General features: G+C 43.2%; 1 protein-coding gene across 11 annotated transcripts in view; it reads left to right on the forward strand.

Moving 5' to 3' along the window:
- The window catches only part of tcf4 (transcription factor 4), a 525,031-nt gene that overhangs the window by 282,054 nt on the left and 220,159 nt on the right, over positions 1–22,818 (forward strand). For all 11 annotated transcript variants that reach the window (XM_064977265.1, XM_064977266.1, XM_064977263.1 and 8 more), the window contains one exon: positions 20,426–20,487. In XM_064977265.1, the coding sequence (XP_064833337.1) occupies positions 20,426–20,487 (62 nt within the window). The remainder of the gene's footprint in view (positions 1–20,425; positions 20,488–22,818) is intronic.

A 22,818-nucleotide genomic window follows, 5' to 3' on the forward strand; every position in this document is an offset into this window, starting at 1 on the left:
TTGGAGACGAGAATCTCCTCTTTCCCAATCACAATTGGTTTCAATGTCATCAGTTGTCTTAACTCTTTCCCCACATGTACATCCTTCCACACACTGTAAACACACAGCCCAGTGTCACAGATAAAGACAGCAGGTTACTTCAGACAGAAATGGTAGGAGGACGGTTGGTTGGGAGGATGGATGGGTGGGCATTCTACAGTTGAAGTCTGAAGTTTACATACACCTTATCCAAATATATTTAAACTCGGTTTTTCCACAATTCCTGACATTTAAATCAGAGTTTTAAAAAAATCCCTGTCTCAGGTTAGTTAGGATCATCACTTTTATTTTCAGAATGTGAAATATCAGAATAATTTAATATAGAATGATTTATTTCAGCTTTTATTTCTTTCTTCACATTCTCAGTGGGTCAGAAGTTTACATCCAGTCAATTAGTATTTGGTAGCATTGCCTTTAAATTGTTTAACTTGGGTCAAACGTTTCGGGTAGCCTTCCACAAGATTGCCACAATAAGTTGGGTGAATTTTGGCCCATTCTTCCATGACAGAGCTGGTGTAACTGAGTCAGGTTTGTAGGCCTCCTTGCTCGCACACACTTTTTCAGTTCTACCCACAAATGTTCTATGGGATTGAGGTCAGGGCTTTGTGATGGCCACTCCAATACCTTGACTTTGTTGTCCTTTAAGCCATTTTGTCACAACTTTGGAAGTATGCTTGGGGTCATTGTCCATTTGGAAGACCCATTTGCGGCCAAGCTTTAACTTCCTGACTGATGTCTTGAGATGTTGCTTCAATATATTCACGTAATTTTCCATCCTCATGTTGCTATCTATTTAGTGAAGTGCACCAGTCCCTCCTGCAGCAAAGCTTCCCACAATATGATGCTGCCACTCCCGTGCTTCATTGTTGGGATGGTGTTCTTCGGCTTGCAAGCCCCCCCCCCTTTTTCCTCCTAACACAACGATGGACATTATGGCCAAACAGTTCTATTTTTGTTTCATCAGACCAGAGGACATTTCTCCAAAAAGTACGATCTTTGTCCCCATGTGCAGTTGCAAACCGTATTCTGGCTTTTTTATGGTGGTTTTTGGCTGAACGGCCTTTCAGGTTATGTAGGACTCGTTTTACTGTGGATATAGATACTTTTGTACATGTTTCCTCCTGCATCTTCACAAGGTCCTTTGCTGCTGTTCTGGGATTGATTTGCACTTTTTGATACAGTTGAAGTCATAAGTTTACAAACTCAGTGCCTCTTTGCTTGACATCAAAATAAATCAGCCAAGACCTCAGAAAATAAAGTGGACCTCCACAAGTCTGGTTCATCCTTGGGAAAATGACTGAAGGTACCACGTTCATCTGTACAAACAATAGTACGCAAGTTTAAACACCATGGGACCACGCAGCCATCATACCGCTCAGGAAGGAGACGCGTTCTGTCTCCTAGAGATGAACATACTGTGGTGCGAAAAGCGCAAATCAATCCCAGAACAACAGCAAAGGACCCTGTGAAGATGCTGGAGGAAACAGGTACAAAAGTATCTATATCCACAGTAAAACGATTCCTATATCAACATAACCTGAAAGGCCGCTCACCAAGGAAGAAGCCACTGATCCAAAACCGCCATAAAAAAGCCCGACTACGGCATGCAACTGCACATGAGGACAAAGATCATACTTTTTGGAGAAATGTGCTCTGGTCTGATGCAACACTCTTATAATCTTATCCAGCTGCTATGATACCCTATGAAACTACAGTGCCATAGAAATAGAATTTCTAGAACACAAATCCCCATTTTTTTTTTACCTTTATTTAACTAGGCAAGTCAGTTAAGAACAAATTCTTATTTTCAATGACGGCCTAGGAACAGTGGGTTAACTGCCTGTTCAGGGTCAGAACGACAGATTTGGACCTTGTCAGCTTGGGGATTTGAACTTGCAACCTTCCGGTTACTAGTCCAATGCGCTAACCACTAGGCTACCCTGCCGCCTCTACACTCTAACCACTAGGCTTCCTGTCACCTCTACACTCTAACCACTAGGCTTCCTGTCACCTCTACACTCTAACCACTAGGCTACCTGCCTCCTCTACACTCTAACCACTAGGCTACCTGCTGCCTCTACACTCTAACCACTAGGCTACCTGCCACCTCTACACTCTAACCACTAGGCTACCTGCCACCTCTACACTCTAACCACTAGGCTACCTGCTGCCTCTACACTCTAACCACTAGGCTACCTGCTGCCTCTACACTCTAACCACTAGGCTACCTGCTGCCTCTACACTCTAACCACTAGGCTACCTGCCGCCTCTACACTCTAACCACTAGGCTACCTGCCACCTCTACACTCTAACCACTAGGCTACCTGCCACCTCTACACTCTAACCACTAGGCTACCTGCTGCCTCTACACTCTAACCACTAGGCTACCTGCCACCTCTACACTCTAACCACTAGGCTACCTGCCACTAGCTATAGTTGTTTGTTAATAAACAAGCTATAGTTTCATGTTAATAAACTATCTAGAGCTGGCTGTAAATAAACTAGTTTAGTCCATTAATTGTGATAAAGTTAAATTGTTTCCTGCTCGGCCTGAGCTGCCTTCTTTCTGACAGGAAGCTATCTAGCTGGCCTGCTAATTGTGCCAGCAGCTCTTCACTGAACCGTGCCAGTTAATTGCCATCCAGCCTTCATCTCTATTCGTCTCTGAAGTTTAACGTCGTTGTGACAAACAGGTGCTGAAGACTATTGTCCTCCACAGCTGTTTGAAGGCAGGTAGTCAGGTTGTCAGGTAGTCAGCTGATTCCTGTCTATGGTGTAGTTGCTCTCTGCTCTCTCGGTTTCTACATCTCTCTCTCTCTCTCTCTCTCTATCTCTTTCGCTCTCTCCGTGTCTCTCTCTCTGTCTCTCTCTCTCTCTCCCTCTCTCTCTCTCTCTCTCTCTCTCTCTCTCTCTCTCTCTCTCTCTCTCTCTCTCTCTCTCTCTCTCTCTCTCTCTCTGTCTCTGTTTCTCTCTCTGTCTCTCTCTCTCTCTCTCTCTCTGTAGTCAAGTCCAACATGTTATTGTTTTGTCTCTAGGAGCCGATCAGGGGCAGTGGTGTATGCAGGAGATAAAGAACAACTTGGTTAAATACTGGTATTTGATCGTGAGATCGCTGGCGAGTAGCATTTAGGAGGAGTGTGTGTGTTGACATTGCATGCATCTGTGAGTTAGTGTGTGCCTGTGTGTGATGGCGTGGGTGAGTGAGAGACAGAGAGAGAGAGAGTGTGCCATCACAGCAGCAAGATTTGTGACCTGTTGCCACGAGAAAAGGGCAACCAGTGAAGAACAAACACCATTGTAAATACAACCCATATATAGGGAGAATATCATGGGATGTGTGAGATCCTCTGTCCTCCTCCCCAGGTTGTCATGGTGGAGAGTGATGGGTCTGTTGTGGATGTCACAGACCAGGTGTGTCTTTCGGTGAGCCAGAGACAGTGAAATGTGAGGACAGAGGGTTCAAAGGTGATAGTGACCCCAGCCAATCATCAGAGCTCCTGTTGAAAGTGGCTTGCTGTGATGAGCTTCTGCTATCCTCCCTCTCTCTCTCTCTCTCTCTCTCTCTCTCTCTCTCTCTCTCTCTCTCCCTTTCTCTCTCTCTCTCTCTCTCTCTCCCTTTCTCTCTCTCTCTCTCTCTCTCTCTCCTTTCTCTCTCTCTCTCTCTCTCTCTCTCTCTCCCTTTCTCTCTCTCTCTCTCTCTCTCTCCTCTGTCTCTCCTCTCTCTCCTCTGTCTCTCTCTCCATCTCTATCTTTCTCCATCTCCTCTATCTCTCTCCTCTCTCTCTCTCCTCTCTATCTCTCTCCTCTCCATCCTCTATCTCTCCTCTCCATTCTCTCTCCTCTCTCCTCTCTCCTCTCTCCTCTCTCCTCTCTCCTCTCTCCTCTCTCCTCTCTCTCTCCTCTCTCCTCTCTCTCTCTTATTTCAGAGTGGATAAGGTTGTTAAGGTTAACACTGTGGTTTGGGGGAGGCTTTAAAAAAAAAACTTTAAAAACAACATGTTTTTTCCATCAACTATCATCAACTATTCCCACAGCTTACTAGAGCACTCACTCCTAGCATCGTGCGCTCCCAGCATCGCGCGCTACCAGCATCACACCCCCCCAGCATCACACGCTCCCAGCATCACACCCCCCCAGCATCACACTCCCAGCATCACACCCCCCCAGCATCACGCTCCCAGCATCACACGCTCCCAGCATCACACCCCCCCCAGCATCACACACTCCCAGCATCACACCCCCAGCATCACGCTTCCAGCATCACACCCCCCCAGCATCACACCCCCCCAGCATCACGCTCCCAGCATCACACGCTCCAAGCAGTCCCAGGCTATAAAATTAAAAAGGTATAAATCGTGACCTCAGACCATGTTCTGGGGACCTTTTCAAATGTCCGAAATGGAAGCCTATTTCTAGTGGGCAGGCTGCTGAGGCTGAGGGGAGACAGGTGGAGATAGGGGAGGAGGTAGGCTGGGTGAGGGGGAGGCTGGTGGAGATAGGGGAGGAGGTAGGCTGGGTGAGGGGGAGGCTGGTGGAGATAGGGGAGGAGGTAGGCTGGGTGACAGGGGAGGCTGGTGGAGATAGGGGAGGAGGTAGGCTGGGTGACAGGGGAGGCTGGTGGAGATAGGGGAGGAGGTAGGCTGGGTGACAGGGGAGGCTGGTGGGAGAGTTGAGGGAGGAGAGAGGTGTCTCCTTTGAAGCCTGAGTGCAACTGCTGAAAAGCCCCTCTTCTCTCTCTCTCTCTGTGTGGTGTGGGCCAGGCCAGCTCATCCGGGGTGGGGGCTCTCTCTCTCTCTCTGTGTGGTGTGGGCCAGGCCAGCTCATCCGGGGTGGGGGCTCTCTCTCTCTCTCTGTGTGGTGTGGGCCAGGCCAGCTCATCCGGGGTGGGGGCTCTCTCTCTCTCTCTGTGTGGTGTGGGCCAGGCCAGCTCATCCGGGGTGGGGGCTCTCTCTCTCTGTGTGGTGTGGGCCAGGCCAGCTCATCCGGGGTGGGGGCTCTCTCTCTCTCTGTGTGGTGTGGGCCAGGCCAGCTCATCCGGGGTCGGGGCTCTCTCTCTCTGTGTGGTGTGGGCCAGGCCAGCTCATCCGGGGTGGGGGCTCTCTCTCTCTCTGTGTGGTGTGGGCCAGGCCAGCTCATCCGGGGTGGGGGCTCTCTCTCTCTGTGTGGTGTGGGCCAGGCCAGCTCATCCGGGGTGGGGGCTCTCTCTCTCTCTCTCTGTGTGGTGTGGGCCAGGCCAGCTCATCCGGGGTGGGGGCTCTCTCTCTCTGTGTGGTGTGGGCCAGGCCAGCTCATCCGGGGTGGGGGCTCTCTCTCTCTCTCTGTGTGGTGTGGGCCAGGCCAGCTCATCCGGGGTCGGGGCTCTCTCTCTCTGTGTGGTGTGGGCCAGGCCAGCTCATCCGGGGTGGGGGCTCTCTCTCTCTCTGTGTGGTGTGGGCCAGGCCAGCTCATCCGGGGTGGGGGCTCTCTCTCTCTCTCTGTGTGGTGTGGGCCAGGCCAGCTCATCCGGGGTGGGGGCTCTCTCTCTCTCTGTGTGGTGTGGGCCTGGCCAGCTCATCCGGGGTGGGGGCTCTCTCTCTCTCTGTGTGGTGTGGGCCAGGCCAGCTCATCCGGGGTGGGGGCTCTCTCTCTCTCTCTGTGTGGTGTGGGCCAGGCCAGCTCATCCGGGGTGGGGGCTCTCTCTCTCTCTCTGTGTGGTGTGGGCCTGGCCAGCTCATCCGGGGTGGGGGCTCTCTCTCTCTCTCTCTCTGTGTGGTGTGGGCCAGGCCAGCTCATCCAGGGTGGGGGCTCTCTCTCTCTCTCTCTGTGGTGTGGGCCAGGCCAGCTCATCCGGGGAGGGGGCTCTCTCTCTCTCTGTGTGGTGTGGGCCAGGCCAGCTCATCCGGGGTGGGGGCTCTCTCTCTCTCTCTCTCTCTCTCTCTCTCTCTCTCTCTCTCTCTCTCTCTCTCTCTCTCTCTCTCTCTCTCTCTCTCTCTCTCTCTCTCTCTCTCTCTCTCTCTCTCTCTCTCTCTCTCTCTCTCTCTCTCTCTCTCTCTCTCTCTCTCTCTCTCTCTCTCTCTCTCTCTCTCTCTCTCTCTCTCTCTCTCTCTCTCTCTCTCTCTCTCTCTCTCTCTCTCTCTCTCTCTCTCTCTCTCTGTGGTGTGGGCTAGGCCAGCTCATCCGGGGTGGGGCTCTCTCTCTCTCTCTCTGTGTGGTGTGGGCCAGGCCAGCTCATCCGGGGTGGGGGCTCTCTCTCTCTCTCTCTGTGGTGTGGGCCAGGCCAGCTCATCCGGGGTGGGGGCTCTCTCTCTCTCTCTGTGTGGTGTGGGCCAGGCCAGCTCATCCGGGGTGGGGGCTCTCTCTCTCTCTGTGTGGTGTGGGCCAGGCCAGCTCAACCGGGGTGGGGGCTCTCTCTCTCTGTGTGGTGTGGGCCAGGCCAGCTCATCCGGGGTGGGGGCTCTCTCTCTCTCTGTGTGGTGTGGGCCAGGCCAGCTCATCCGGGGTGGGGGCTCTCTCTCTCTCTGTGTGGTGTGGGCCAGGCCAGCTCATCCGGGGTGGGGGCTCTCTCTCTCTCTCTCTGTGTGGTGTGGGCCAGGCCAGCTCATCCGGGGTGGGGGCTCTCTCTCTTATGGCTTAGAGTGAGACTGGGGAGTCTATCCCCCTGAAGCTCTTCTTAGCCTGGGTGCCAGTCTCTTTAAAACTAACCTTATATTCTTCATAGCCTGGGTACCAGTACTTCTCACTCATCAGAAAGAAACAGTTGACTTGGTGGTAGTTCTCGCTGTTTGACAAAATGTCAAAGGAGGTCATGTTGTTTAGGCTTTTTAGAGGTGACGTTATATAACTGTCACTGTTGCTTCCTATAAGTTTATTTTTAAATGTTTTATTTATTTTATTTCACCTTTATTTAATTATTATTATTTATTTTTTAATTTTATTTCTCCTTTATATAACCAGGTAGGCCAGTTGAGAACAAGTTCTCATTTACAAATGCGACCTGGCCAAGATAAAGCAAAGCAATGCGACACAATACAACAACACAGAGTTACTCATGGAATAAGCAAACGTACAGTCAATAACACAATAGAAAAGTCTATATACAGTGTGTGCAAATGAGGTGAGATTAAGGAAATCGGTGGTTAGAGCCGTGTGTAATATGTCACGTCTTAGCAATGGGACAAAGATTTTCTTTATCTAGAGGTCTATACAAGAGAAAGGGGGGAGGGGGTCACTCCAACTGAGAACGAGGTTGAGTGACTCTTGTTCATTCACTAGCCCTAAGTAGTCTATGCTCACTATTAGTCTTAGATTAGAATATATTTGGTGAGACGGCAATATGACATGTCTGGCTAGTTGTTGACTAATGGTACCGGATTGTTGGTGTGAAGAAAACAGAAATTACATTTAGTGATCTTGAGTTGTTGTAGGTTTTAATATTTTATTGAAGCTCCGTTGGCCTTTTCTAGAGTTTTTTCCCCCACTTGAGAATGTCTTTTCTCTGCATTGTTCCATCTCTTGTTTAGTTTTTTTCAATTTATCCTCTTCGCAAAAAAACAAACAAGCCCCAAATAAAAATCCTCTATGGAAAATAAAGATGGCTTCCTCATCAGTTTACATCACAATACCTAAACAGCAATACCATAGTAGCAATTATAGCTTTAACTGTGAATCTCTTCTTTGTTTGCTGTTCAGCTAAATTGTTGTTATAACAATAGCAGCTCCTAGTTAAATTCTGCCGTCTTCAGTAAATCCTGAACGTTGTACTAGGAGATGTTTTGGTTACACGACTATAATTAAGTATGTTGTTCATTGTTCATGTGTTTAGGTTTTAGTGTAAAAGGGGTATTATTCTGTGTCTCCAACTGCTATTGTCTCAGGTATTGTAGGAATGTTTCCACAAATCCTTCAGACAAAGAAAATGAAGTCCAAAAAAAAAAAAAAATGAAAGAAAGAAAGAATTAAATCGTAAAGAATTGTGGCTTCACCAAGATCCCCCCCAAAAAAACAAAGGATGTCAAAAAAACAACAACAACAACACACACACAAAACAAAAAGACAAAATAATAAAACGCAAAATAAACCAACCGGGACATGAAGATTTCAGTCCCCCCAATATCAAGCGGCGTTCCAGGTGTTTCTACGAGCGAGAAGAGACGAGGAAGGGGTTGATAAATACGAAGAAGGATGTAAACACCAAGCCAAAAACAAAAACCCAACAACGGTAAAACGCTGTGCCGTCTGAAAGGAGAGAAGGTTTTCTTATTGCCATCCTTATGCATGTTTTAGTAGCTTTAGCCGTAGGGCTTGGCAGTGCCACCATTGTCACCGTGCCAACAAAAATCTGCAGTGCCTGCCGCATTTCAGTCGACCGGGGTTTGTCTGAAAACACACAAACACACTGGCAGTGCTCTCGCAGACACAAAACCCAACCGGCTACGTTATCGATGGTTAGTGGTTGAGTCAAAATGTTTCTAAAGGGTTATTTTGGCTTACGATCTTGTTGTTACCAATATGAAAACCATTAAAATGTGAAAGATGTGAATAATCTCAGCCGTTCACACAAAGTCAAGGCGCGTGTGTGTGTGTGTGTGTGTGTGTGTGTGTGTGTGTGTGTGTGTGTGTGTGTGTGTGTGTGTGTGTGTGTGTGTGTGTGTGTGTGTGCCACGCTATCAATGATTTTACCAGGGTTACCGCAAAGGTAGAAGTTACCATTTTTGTCCTTGGTGAATTTTTTTTTCTCAAGTTGTAATTTTAATATGTGTGTTAGTATGTGTTAATGTGTGTTAGTGTGTGTTAGTGTGTGTTAGTATGTGTTAATATGTGTTAATGTGTGTTAGTGTGTTTTATTGTGTGTTAGTGTGTGTTAGTGTGTGTTAGTGTGTGTTTGTGTGTGTTTGTGTGTGTTTGTGTGTGTTAGTGTGTTAGTATGTGTTAGTGTGTTAATATGTGTTTATATGTGTTAATATGTGTTAGTATGTGTTTTTGTCTTATTGATTCCTGGGTGAGGGAGAGCGGGGAGGGGGGGGGTCTGGATAATGAAGCCTGTTTTGCATTGGGGTGCCTGCCTAGAATGTAATCAAGGGCATTGAAAAGAACCGAACAAGTACACAGCTCTCCTCTCCTCTCCTAGTGCTGTTAATGAATGTTAATGCCCCTGTATTTCAGCCCAACATCCTGGTTATTACCTATCGATAGGGTTGCCCAACATCCTGGTTATTACCTATCGATAGGGTTGCCCAACATCCTGGTTATTACCTATCGATAGGGTTGCCCAACATCCTGGTTATTACCTATCGATAGGGTTGCCCAACATCCTGGTTATTACCTATCGATAGGGTTGCCCAACATCCTGGTTATTACCTATCGATAGGGTTGCCCAACATCCTGGTTATTACCTATCGATAGGGTTGCCCAACATCCTGGTTATTACCTATCGATAGGGTTGCCCAACATCCTGGTTATTACCTATCGATAGGGTTGCCCAACATCCTGGTTATTACCTATCGATAGGGTTGCCCAACATCCTGGTTATTACCTATCGATAGGGTTGCCCAACATCCTGGTTATTACCTATCGATAGGGTTGCCCAACATCCTGGTTATTACCTATCGATAGGGTTGCCCAACATCCTGGTTATTACCTATCGATAGGGTTGCCCAACATCCTGGTTATTACCTATCGATAGGGTTGCCCAACATCCTGGTTATTACCTATCGATAGGGTTGCCCAACATCCTGGTTATTACCTATCGATAGGGTTGCCCAACATCCTGGTTATTACCTATCGATAGGGTTGCCCAACATCCTGGTTATTACCTATCGATAGGGTTGCCCAACATCCTGGTTATTACCTATCGATAGGGTTGCCCAACATCCTGGTTATTACCTATCGATAGGGTTGCCCAACATCCTGGTTATTACCTATCGATAGGGTTGCCCAACATCCTGGTTATTACCTATCGATAGGGTTGCCCAACATCCTGGTTATTACCTATCGATAGGGTTGCCCAACATCCTGGTTATTACCTATCGATAGGGTTGCCCAACATCCTGGTTATTACCTATCGATAGGGTTGCCCAACATCCTGGTTATTACCTATCGATAGGGTTGCCCAACACACCAGGACTATATTGTTGTTGATTTTCAGTCGTGTGTTTAGAAGCCAGCTTCCCCCCATGGCTTCTGTGGCTTCCCTCAGCACCTTGTATACTTTGTCTGTGGCCCAAATAGAACCCTATTCCCTATATAGTGCACTACTTTAGACCAGAGCCCTATAAAACCCTATTCCCTATATAGTGCACTACTTAAGACCAGAGCCCTATTCCCTATATAGTGCACTACTTTAGACCAGAGCCCTATAGAACCCTATTCCCTAATATAGTGCACTATTTCTGACCAGAGCCCTATGGAACCCTATTCCCTATATAGTGCACTACTTTAGACCAGAGCCCTATAGAACCCTATTCTCTATATAGTGCACTACTTTAGACCAGAGCTCTATGGAACCCTATTCCCTATATAGTGCACTACTTTAGACCAGAGCCCTATAAAACCCTATTCCCTATATAGTGCACTACTTTAGACCAGAGCCCTATAAAACCCTATTCCCTATATAGTGCACTACTTTAGACCAGAGCCCTATGGAACCCTATTCCCTATATAGTGCACTACTTTAGACCAGAGCCCTATAAAACCCTATTCCCTATATAGTGCACTACTTTAGACCAGAGCCCTATGGAACCCTATTCCCTATATAGTGTACTACTTTAGACCAGAGCCCTATGGAACCCTATTCCCTATATAGTGCACTACTTTAGACCAGAGCCCTATGGAACCCTATTCCCTATATAGTGCACTACTTTAGACCAGAGCCCTATAGAACCCTATTCCCTATATAGTGCACTACTTTAGTCCAGAGCCCTATGGAACCCTATTCCCTATATAGTGCACTACTTTAGACCAGAGCCCTATGGAACCCTATTCCCTATATAGTGCACTACTTTAGACCAGAGCCCTATGGAACCCTATTCCCTATATAGTGCACTACTTTAGACCAGAGCCCTATGGAACCCTATTCCCTATGTAGTGCACTACTTTAGACCAGAGCCCTATGCACTATAAAGGGAAGAGGGTGCCTTTTGGGACAGAACCTTTGTTGGAGTTCTGGAAGGATGCCCGTTGATGTCATGGAAACAAGTTGAGTTGCTGAGAATGATTCATGTCAGCTCTGTTCTCCCGTCCTCCCCCACATGAAACAGAAATAGATGGTTTACCCCTTCACATCATCTCACCTTGTCTTGAGACAGAACAGTATAATATAATATACGTTAATATACTGTTCCGAAGTATGTCAAGGGATATCGCATCTTATCAGAGGATGACTTGTCTGTCTGTCTTTCCTCCACTGTCCGTGTGATAAAATAGAACTGCGTAGTCATGTCTTCTGCCTCAACAATAACCTCAAGGCCATTTCCAATCGTAACGGGGAACACGGTTTTTTCGACAATAACAAAAAAAAAAAAAAAAAAAAAAACGGAATAAAGTGAGAAAAATCAAAGGAAATTCAACTTCATATGACCACAATAAGGTTCAACCTCTTTACAACTAACCTTGACCAATCCAACTCTTTTATTTGTAATTTCTGTCCTTGCCCGCCGTGCCCACTCCTGTGTCTATAACGCTCTCTTTTGGGCCACTTATATCAACTGTCCTTCTCATCATATCTAAATCTGAAGTCACTGTTTTCAGCTTCCTCAATAAGCTCCCCCCCCCCAAAAAAAAAAAAAATATATATGAAAATCACAAAAATGTATGAAACTTAAATGTGGAAAGAATTTGATGTTTATTCTATATAGTTCAGAGAGAACAGGCCTTCACACTTGCCTAGTTAAATAAAGGCTAAATGAAGGTTAATTAAATAAAGGTTAAATAAAGGTTAATTAAATAAAGGTTAAATAAAAACCACACATTATAGCAAATAAGAGAGGAGCCACCCATCTATAAACACATGTTATCTTTTAGAACCAGTGATCCTACACTGTTGTCAAACAGGTTTCAATCTCCTTCATTTTGCTTTTGGTCCGGTTCAGTTTTGTTCTTATGATACCGAAATACTTTTCAAAAAAGGCCTTCAGAGTGGCGTTGCTGTTCTCTCTCTCTTTTTTTTCTTCCCATTAGCCTCTACTTCAGATGTCGGGAGCTTCCACCATCTGTCTTTTTACTGATGAATTTATCAGCAACTTTATTTGCAGGTTGTTAGTTTATTTTGATGACCTCTTTGAATATCTCTGTATCTCTCACTATCTCTGTTTTTTATTTTATTTGAATTACAGTTTATGGTAGGATGAAATAACTAAGAGCACACGGATGGCTGTTTTTTTGTTTTTGTTTGTTGTAATAATAGTCTTATTTAAGTACAACCATTTTATGGAAATATTTTTCTAAATCATTTCCACAAAGAAAGACGATAGTTTTGTACAGAGAGACACATAATGCTCAACCAATAGAGCTCTTTTGAAGGTAATATGAGAATTAATTGTATCCCCTTATGCAGCGTCAGAAATTCCTAAATGTAGTTTGTAATTGTTTTGGTAAATTATCTATTACACCTAAAATTGTTGATTTAGTAATTATTTTAACATTTTTATTGAACTGAATTTACAAAACCGAGCCTGTCCACATTCACAGACAAAATAGTTCTACACAACGTACCGCCTCGGGTTTGTTTATTCCCAGAAATTATCACTTTTTCTTGAGTCGATGGACATTTATTTTTTTGCCACTTCGGTGCAGTCTTCCTTCGTCTTCTTATGTAAAAAGGTGATTTTCCAGGGGCTTTTGAGGGCCACACTATGAAGACTAGGAATGATTGCGTATTTAGGCCGTGAAGCATTCTCAGTCCTTTCCAGGTAACCCAAGGCAACTGCATATTCTCAACCTAACCCAAGGCACCAAGGAAACAGAGAGGGGCACACAATCCCCCTTCAGACCCAGGGCCAAAGAGGGGGACAGGCAGATACCAAATGCCTAACATGATTATGACTGGTGCTGGGAAGTCCTTGTTCAGGGCAAATAAGAACTAGGAAGCTTTCAGGATTTGATTTCTTGTCAGAAATGAAAAATTAAAAAAAATAGAAAAAAAATATTAGCAGCTACATTTTCTGAAGGAATTGGCCCCGTGTCAAGAGACATCATTTTGCAAATGATTGTTCATTATGGGAGACCTCATAATTCAAAATATACAAAATATATAAATTATACAACATCTGTCTTTGTGTTGCTTAACATTGTTGTCGTTGGTAATAGAGATATTATGCGTTTACAATATTATTTTAAAGATATTTCCCTTCTAGTATAAAGTAAATAACAAACAAAGAATTCACCTGCCAGTTTTATTAAACCAAGAAAGTCAGTTAAGAACAAATTCTTATTTTCAATGACGGCCTAGGAACAGTGGGTTAACTGCCTGTTCAGGGACAGAATGCCAGATTTTTACCTTGTCAGCTCGGGGATTTGAACTTGTAACCTTCCGGTTACTATTCGAATGCTCTAACCACTAGGCTACCCTGCCACCTCTACACTCTAACCACTAGTCTACCTGCCGCCTCTACACTCAAACCACTAGTCTTCCCTGCCACCTCTACACTCAAACCACTAGTCTTCCCTGCCACCTCTACACTCTAACCACTAGTCTACCTGCCACCTCTACACTCTAACCACTAGGCTACCTGCCACCTCTACACTCTAACCACTAGTCTACCTGCCACCTCTACACTCTAACCACTAGGCTACCTGCCACCTCTACACTCTAACCACTAGGCTACCTGCCGCCTCTACACTCTAACCACTAGTCTACCCTGCCGCCCAAATAAGGTCAGTTGTTGGTCAACCAGAATGTCTTTCACTTTCCCCAAATCTGTTTTCAGTTTTCTACTCAGAAAAGTGGTTATTGTTCCATTGCTTGGATTTTGGGAAACGTTCTGTGTGATACCAGTGGTGTAGTCTGGCCCTCCTCGTTCTGCCTCTAAAGGCCATACAGCATCTTCTGGGTCTGTCCCCTGGGGGGGGGGGGGTTCTGGCTACAGTACAGTGTCTGTGCCTGTGGACTTGCAGACTGGCACGGGTTAGCTTTTGCCACATCTGACGAAGGCGTCTTGGCACAGCTCGGCGTGGAGGCAGAGAGAGAGAACCTCTACGTGTTGTGTTTGCTGAAGAAAACAGTCACATAAACCTGGTTAATGCTGGAGTCGCTACGTCTAGTCTATTTTTAACCATTTTATTTATTTAAACAGTCTACAGAGTATTACACTTTGATTAGCGGATTAAATGTGATTACTCATATATATTTCATTATTATTATTATTATTTGTTTATTTTTTATTTGTGTTTCGTTGATTTAAAATAATATATATATACTGTTTTGCCAACATAATGCATTCGACATGGAAGCAGCGGTAGCAGCAATATGCTGAACCTGAGGACGTTTAGCGAGATCACAAGTTCAGATACAAATGAAAATGCATCTGTAGCTGTTATTGAAGTCCAGTGAGCTTCCTGTTCTAACCTCTAAACCTGTCTTTTTAGGTCCTGACATGGTTGTGTTATGACCTCACATCCTGTACAGTATTAAATATGACTAAACCGTTTAATTTAAAAGATGTTGTCAACGCCTCTGAAAGGGCCTAGCAGAACGATATGGATCATCACTCTGTTTCACAGTCCCAAATGGCTCCCTGATCATCACTCTGGTGGCTCCCTATTCCCATAGGGCTCTGGTCTAAAGTCGTGCACTACATAGGGAATAGGGTTCCATAGGGCTCTGGTCTAAAGTAGTGCACTACATAGCAAATAGGGTTCCATAGGGCTCTGGTCTAAAGTAGTGCTCTATATAGGGAATAGGGCTCTGGTTTAAAGTAGTGCACTATATAGGGAATAGGGTTCTATAGGGCTCTGGTCTAAAGTAGTGCACTATATAGGGAATAGGGTTCCATAGGGCTCTGGTCTAAAGTAGTGCACTATATAGGGAATAGGGTTCCATAGGGCTCAGGTCTAAAGTAGTGCACTATATAGGGAATAGGGTCCCATAGGGCTCTGGTCTAAAGTAGTGCACTATATAGGGAATAGGGTCCCATAGGGCTCTGGTCTAAAGTAGTGCACTATATAGGGAATAGGGTCGCATAGGGCTCTGGTCTAAAGTAGTGCACTATATAGGGAATAGGGTCCCATAGGGCTCTGGTCTAAAGTAGTGCACTATATAGGGAATAGGGTCGCATAGGGCTCTGGTCTAAAGTAGTGCACTATATAGGGAATAGGGTCCCATAGGGTTCTGGTCTAAAGTAGTGCACTATATAGGGAATAGTGTTCCATAGGGCTCTGGTCTAAAGTAGTGTACTATATAGGGAATAGGGTCCCATAGGGCTCTGGTCTAAAGTAGTGCACTATATAGGGAATAGTGTTCCATAGGGCTCTGGTCTAAAGTAGTGCACTATATAGGGAATAGGGTCCCATAGGGCTCTGGTCTAAAGTAGTGCACTATATAGGGAATAGGGTCCCATAGGGCTCTGGTCTAAAGTAGTGCACTATATAGGGAATAGGGTCCCATAGGGCTCTGGTCTAAAGTAGTGTACTATATAGGGAATAGGGTCCCATAGGGCTCTGGTCTAAAGTAGTGCACTATATAGGGAATAGTGTTCCATAGGGCTCTGGTCTAAAGTAGTGCACTATATAGGGAATAGGGTCCCATAGGGCTCTGGTCTAAAGTAGTGCACTATATAGGGAATAGGGTCCCATAGGGCTCTGGTCTAAAGTAGTGCACTATATAGGGAATAGGGTCCCATAGGGCTCTGGTCTAAAGTAGTGTACTATATAGGGAATAGGGTCCCATAGGGCTCTGGTCTAAAGTAGTGCACTATATAGGGAATAGGGTCCCATAGGGCTCTGGTCTAAAGTAGTGCACTATATAGGGAATAGGGTCCCATAGGGCTCTGGTCTAAAGTAGTGTACTATATAGGGAATAGGGTCCCATAGGGCTCTGGTCTAAAGTAGTGCACTATATAGGGAATAGGGTCCCATAGGGCTCTGGTCTAAAGTAGTGCACTATATAGGGAATAGGGTCCCATAGGGCTCTGGTCTAAAGTAGTGCACTATATAGGGAATAGGGTCGCATAGGGCTCTGGTCTAAAGTAGTGCACTATATAGGGAATAGGGTCCTATAGGGCTCTGGTCTAAAGTAGTGCACTATATAGGGAATAGGGCTCTGGTCTAAAGTAGTGCACTATATAGGGAATAGGGCTCTGGTCTAAAGTAGTGCACTATATAGGGAATAGGGTTCCATAGGGCTCTGGTCTAAAGTAGTGCACTATATAGGGAATAGGGTCCCATATGGCTCTGGTCTAAAGTAGTGCACTATATAGGGAATAGGGTTCTGGTCTAAAGTAGTGCACTATATAGGGAATAGGGCTCTGGTCTAAAGTAGTGCACTATATAGGGAATAGGGTCCCATAGGGCTCTGGTCTAAAGTAGTGCACTATATAGGGAATAGGGTCCCATAGGGCTCTGGTCTAAAGTAGTGCACTATATAGGGAATAGGGTCCCATAGGGCTCTGGTCTAAAGTAGTGTACTATATAGGGAATAGGGTCCCATAGGGCTCTGGTCTAAAGTAGTGCACTATATAGGGAATAGTGTTCCATAGGGCTCTGGTCTAAAGTAGTGCACTATATAGGGAATAGGGTCCCATAGGGCTCTGGTCTAAAGTAGTGCACTATATAGGGAATAGGGTCCCATAGGGCTCTGGTCTAAAGTAGTGCACTATATAGGGAATAGGGTCCCATAGGGCTCTGGTCTAAAGTAGTGTACTATATAGGGAATAGGGTCCCATAGGGCTCTGGTCTAAAGTAGTGCACTATATAGGGAATAGGGTCCCATAGGGCTCTGGTCTAAAGTAGTGCACTATATAGGGAATAGGGTCGCATAGGGCTCTGGTCTAAAGTAGTGCACTATATAGGGAATAGGGTCCTATAGGGCTCTGGTCTAAAGTAGTGCACTATATAGGGAATAGGGCTCTGGTCTAAAGTAGTGCACTATATAGGGAATAGGGCTCTGGTCTAAAGTAGTGCACTATATAGGGAATAGGGTTCCATAGGGCTCTGGTCTAAAGTAGTGTATGTGCCGAAACAATATGTCTCAACAAGACCTGTGAAAAAGAACCGTGTGAGCCTCGCTGTGACACGACTGAGGATTGAGGACAGACATTGTGAAATGTTGGACTAATTTTTAGTTGTATTGATGACGGGAGCATGAACGATCTTTATCAAACATGTTTTTAGTATCCTTCCGTGTTGTATGTGACACAACACGCTTTTTGTATAATTTTTACGTGTGATATGCAGAAAACATTAATAACAAGGTTTCTCTAGTTGTATTGGTTTGTATTTGTGTTACTGTTAATAACTGTCACGACTTCCGCCGAGGTTCTCCTGCCCGTTCAGGCGGTGCTCGGCGGTCGTCGTCACCGTCCTACTAGCCACTACCGATACCCTTTTCGTGTATCTGTTGGTTTTGTCTGATTGGTTTCACCTGTGTGTTGTTTAGTTTATTAGTGTCTGTATATAATGTAGGTTGTCCCGCCCTTGTTTTGTGCGGGATTGTTTATTTGTCATCTATGTCTGTCGGTGTATCTTGTGTTCTTATTCTCCGGTTCGTCTTTTATCCTGTGTTGGATTATTCACCCTGTGGTTATTGGGTTGACCGAGTTTCTTGTTCACCGGAGAATAAAACTTTAATATCGCTATCTGCTCTCTGCGCCTGATTCCACACACCTTGATTAGACGTGACAATAACTTAATATGGTAAATCGTTTTTAAGGGGGCAAGGGGTCCATTTCTCAACAGTTATTTCACGATGTTCTCAACAGTTATTTCATGACGTTCTCAACAGTTAATTCATGATGTTCTCAACAGTTATTTCACAATGTTCTCAACAGTTATTTCACAATGTTCTCAACAGTTATTTCACAATGTTCTCAACAGTTATTTCACAATGTTCTCAACAGTTATTTCATGATGTTCTCAACAGTTATTTCATGATGTTCTCAACAGTTAATTCATGATGTTCTCAACAGTTAATTCATGATGTTCTCAACAGTTATTTCACAATGTTCTCAACAGTTATTTCACAATGTTCTCAACAGTTATTTCATGATGTTCTCAACAGTTAATTCATGATGTTCTCAACAGTTATTTCACAATGTTCTCAACAGTTATTTCGCAATGTTCTCAACAGTTATTTCATGACGTTCTCAACAGATATTTCATTGTGTGTGACGTGTGTACGGTGTTGGTGTGTGTGTGTGCACAGCGTCTGTATGGTGTGTGTGTGTGTGTGTACAGCGTCTGTATGGTGTGTGTGTGTGTGTCTGTACAGCGTGTGTGTGTGTGTGTGTGTGTGTGTGTGTGTGTGTATGTGTGTGTGTACAGCGTCTGTTTGATGTGTGTGTGTGTGTGTGTGTGTGTGTGTGTACAGCGTCTGTATGGTGTGTGTGTGTTGAGAACTGGAGTGTTCGTCCTCTCCTTGTCCCTCAGTCACTATATAAAGTTTAATGGCTACTTGGTTGTCCCTTAAAAGTGGACCTGATAGTTTCATATCTGCAAAGTAGTTAAAAAACTAACAGACAATCATCATATCAGTAAAAAAATAAATAAATACAGTATATCATATTACCAGTTTATGATGCAACACTAACTTTATTAGAGGTTTTAAAAATAGGCTCTATGTGACTCAACGTTCATTCACGTACACTAAGGCGTTGTTGGTAGAATAGATGGATGAAGTTCAATGCATGATTTAATATAATTCATCAATATAGTCCAAAACATATTGTTACCAGGTTGTGAATCACAGCTGGCTTCGTATGTTGTTTGCTTCCATCCAGCCAATCTAGCTCCCCATTTTCAGTTTCAATGACTCAATATTTTGGACAAAAAAAAAACAGACGAATCGAACCAGGGCTGGAAATGACGACGCTATCAAACTAGCACGGACAATGATCACAAGTCAGTCATAATGTGGGTAATAGGCTAGTTTATCTATGTATGTAGCATTAGCAAGCCAAATACAAGCAAAATACACAGAGGCTAACATTAGCAAGCCAAATACAAGCTAAATACAATACACAGAGGCTAACATTAGCAAGCCAAACACAAGCTAAATACACAGAGGCTAACATTAGCAAGCCAAATACAAGCTAAATACACAGAGGCTAACATTAGCAATTCAAATACAAGCTAAATACACAGAGGCTAACATTAGCTAGCCAAATACAAGCTAAATACACCGAGGCTAACATTAGCTAGCCAAATACAAGCTAAATACACCGAGGCTAACATTAGCTAGCCAAATACAAGCTAAATACACAGAGGCTAACATTAGCTAGCAAGCTAGGTGCTGGGAGGGTGTTGTCATTGGACAAGGTTGTTAGGCCGGTTGGACAAATTCTCTAAAACGACGTTGGAGGCAGTTTATGGTAGATTAACACCCAATTCTCTGGCAACATCTCTGTTGGTCATTCCTGCGGTCAGCATGCCAATTGCACACTCCCTGAAAACATGACACATCTGTGACATTGTGTTGTGTGACACAACTGCTAATTTTTAGAGTTGCCTTTTATTGTCCCCAGCACAAGGTGCACCTGTGTAATGATCATGCTGTTTAATCAGCTTCATATGCCACAACTGTCAGGTGGATGGATTATCTTGGGCAAAGGAGAAATGCTCACTAACAGGGATGTAAACACATTTGTTCACAACATTTGAGAGAAATAAGCTTTTTTGTGCGTATGGAACATTTCTGGGATCTTTTTGTTTCAGCTCCTGAAACATGGGGCCAACACTTTACATATTGTGTTTATATTTTAGTTCAGTATAGATACTTTATACTTTATTTCATACATTGTACAAACGTCTTAAGATGTAAATGTGAGAACCCAAATCTTATAGCACATGGTGCACTGTGTGTGTGTGTGTTTGTGAGAGAGTTTCTGTAGCATTGCAGATGTCTGTTTTGGTGGTACAGTGCTGCCTGGACATGTAATGCTGAAGCACCATAGCACGTTTTCTACGTTATACACAACAGGGCTAGAGAATCGCGTCACGTCGCTAGTAAACGCTGTTGGGGTTTGGGTCGTCTCTGTGTTTCCTGTTGGGTTATGATGATACTTCATAAACCACTGGAACAGCCATACAGTGTTTCATACTGTAGGCTTTTAGGCTTACAATGTTATAGTGTTTTCTCTAAATGCAGAATCGTCTAGCTTTTAAAGTTTTGTACGAAACATGGGTGGAGTTTAGAATGTTTTTCTGTCGTATCGTTGAGGAAAATAAGTGCTCATTCCCTTTCTGTCTCCTCTCTACCCAGGTAAAACGGAGAGAGGATCCTACTCCTATGTAAGAGACTCCAACCTACACGGGTGTCATCAGGTACATAGATTAAGCAATAAAGCCCGGGGAGGTGTGGTATATGGCCAATATACCACGGCTAAGGGCTGTTCTTAGGCACGACGCAACGCGGAGTGCCAGGACAAACACCTTAGCCGTGGTATATTGGCTATATATATATATATATATATATATATATATATATATATATATATATATATATACTACACATCTACCATTCCAGTGTTTAATTGCTGTATTGTAATTATCTCACCACCATGGCCTATTTATTGCCTTACCTCCCTTATCCTACCTCATTTACATATTGACTGTGTCTTTGTTTACTCCATGTGTAACTCTGTTGTTGTATTGTATCGAACTGCTTTGCTTTATCTTGGCCAGGTCGCAGTTGCAAATGAGAACTTGTTCTCAACTAGCCTACCTGATTAAATAAAGGTGAAATATATATTTTTGAAATGTAAATATAAATATCACAACCCCCCCGATGTGCCTTATTGCGATTATAAACTGGTTACCAACGTAATTAGAGCAGTAAAAATGAATGTTTTGTCATGCCTGTGGTATACAGTCTGATATACCATGGCTGTCAGCCAATCAGCACTCTTCAAATGGGCTCTGAGTAAATACAGCTTCACATTTACTTTGGAATTCTGAACATCCACCTTCCTCAGTCCTGTTTCCTGTCATGTGTCGTTGGCACGGGGACAGAACTTGGCCTGTCGTTGGCATGGAGATATAACTTGCACTGTCGTTGGCATGGGGATGAAGCTCGGCCTTCCCCTCTGTGCCCATGTCCTTCAGCTCTCTCTCTCGCTCTCTCTCGCTCTCTCTCGCTCTCTCTCGCTCTCTCGCTCTCTCGCTCTCTCTCTCTCTCTGACAGTACTGTACATACTGATATATTTAGGAGGCATAATAGACATGTAGTCAATAGTATGTCAGTAATAGTATGTCAGTAATAGTATGTCAGTAATAGTATATCAGTATGTCATTATGTCTGTAATAGTATATCAGTATTTCAGTAATAGTATATCAGTATGTCAGTAATAGTATGTCAGTAATAGTATGTCAGTAATAGTATATCAGTATCAGTATATCAGTAATATTATATCAGTAATAGTATATCACTAATAGTATATCAGTATATCAGTAATAGTATATCAGTAATAGTATATCAGTAATAGTATATCAGTATATCAGTAATAGTATATCACTAATAGTATATCAGTAATAGTATATCAGTGTCAGTAATAGTATATCAGTAATAGTATATCAGTATATCAGTAATAGTATGTCAGTAATAGTATATCAGTATCAGTATATCAGTAATAGTATATCAGTATATCAGTATATCAGTAATAGTATATCAGTAATAGTATATCAGTATGTCAGTAATAGTATATCAGTAATAGTATATCAGTATGTCAGTAATAGTATATCAGTATATCAGTAATAGTATATCAGTATATCAGTATATCAGTAATAGTATATCAGTAATAGTATATCAGTATATCAGTAATAGTATATCAGTAATAGTATATCAGTATGTCAGTAATAGTATATCAGTAATAGTATATCAGTAATAGTATATCAGTATGTCAGTAATAGTATATCAGTAATAGTATATCAGTAATAGTATATCAGTATGTCAGTAATAGTATATCAGTAATAGTATATCAGTATGTCAGTAATAGTATATCAGTAATAGTATATCAGTAATAGTATATCAGTATATCAGTAATAGTATATCAGTATATCAGTATATCAGTAATAGTATATCAGTGTCAGTAATAGTATGTCAGTAATAGTATATCAGTGTCAGTAATAGTATATCAGTAATAGTATATCAGTAATAGTATATCAGTATGTCAGTAATAGTATATCAGTAATAGTATATCAGTATATCAGTAATAGTATGTCAGTAATAGTATATCAGTATCAGTATATCAGTAATAGTATATCAGTATGTCAGTAATAGTATATCAGTAATAGTATATCAGTAATAGTATATCAGTATATCAGTAATAGTATATCAGTAATATTATATCAGTAATAGTATATCAGTAATAGTATATCAGTGTCAGTAATAGTATGTCAGTAATAGTATATCAGTAATAGTATATCAGTATGTCAGTAATAGTATATCAGTAATAGTATATCAGTGTCAGTAATAGTATATCAGTATATCAGTATGTCAGTAATAGTATATCAGTATGTCAGTATCAGTATATCAGTAATAGTATGTCAGTAATAGTATATCAGTAATAGTATGTCAGTAATAGTATGTCAGTAATAGTATGTCAGTAATAGTATGTCAGTAATAGTATATCAGTAATAGTATGTCAGTAATAGTAT

The sequence above is a fragment of the Oncorhynchus masou genome, chromosome 11 (assembly GCF_036934945.1).
Source record: "Oncorhynchus masou masou isolate Uvic2021 chromosome 11, UVic_Omas_1.1, whole genome shotgun sequence".
NCBI classification, from domain to species: domain Eukaryota; kingdom Metazoa; phylum Chordata; class Actinopteri; order Salmoniformes; family Salmonidae; genus Oncorhynchus; species Oncorhynchus masou.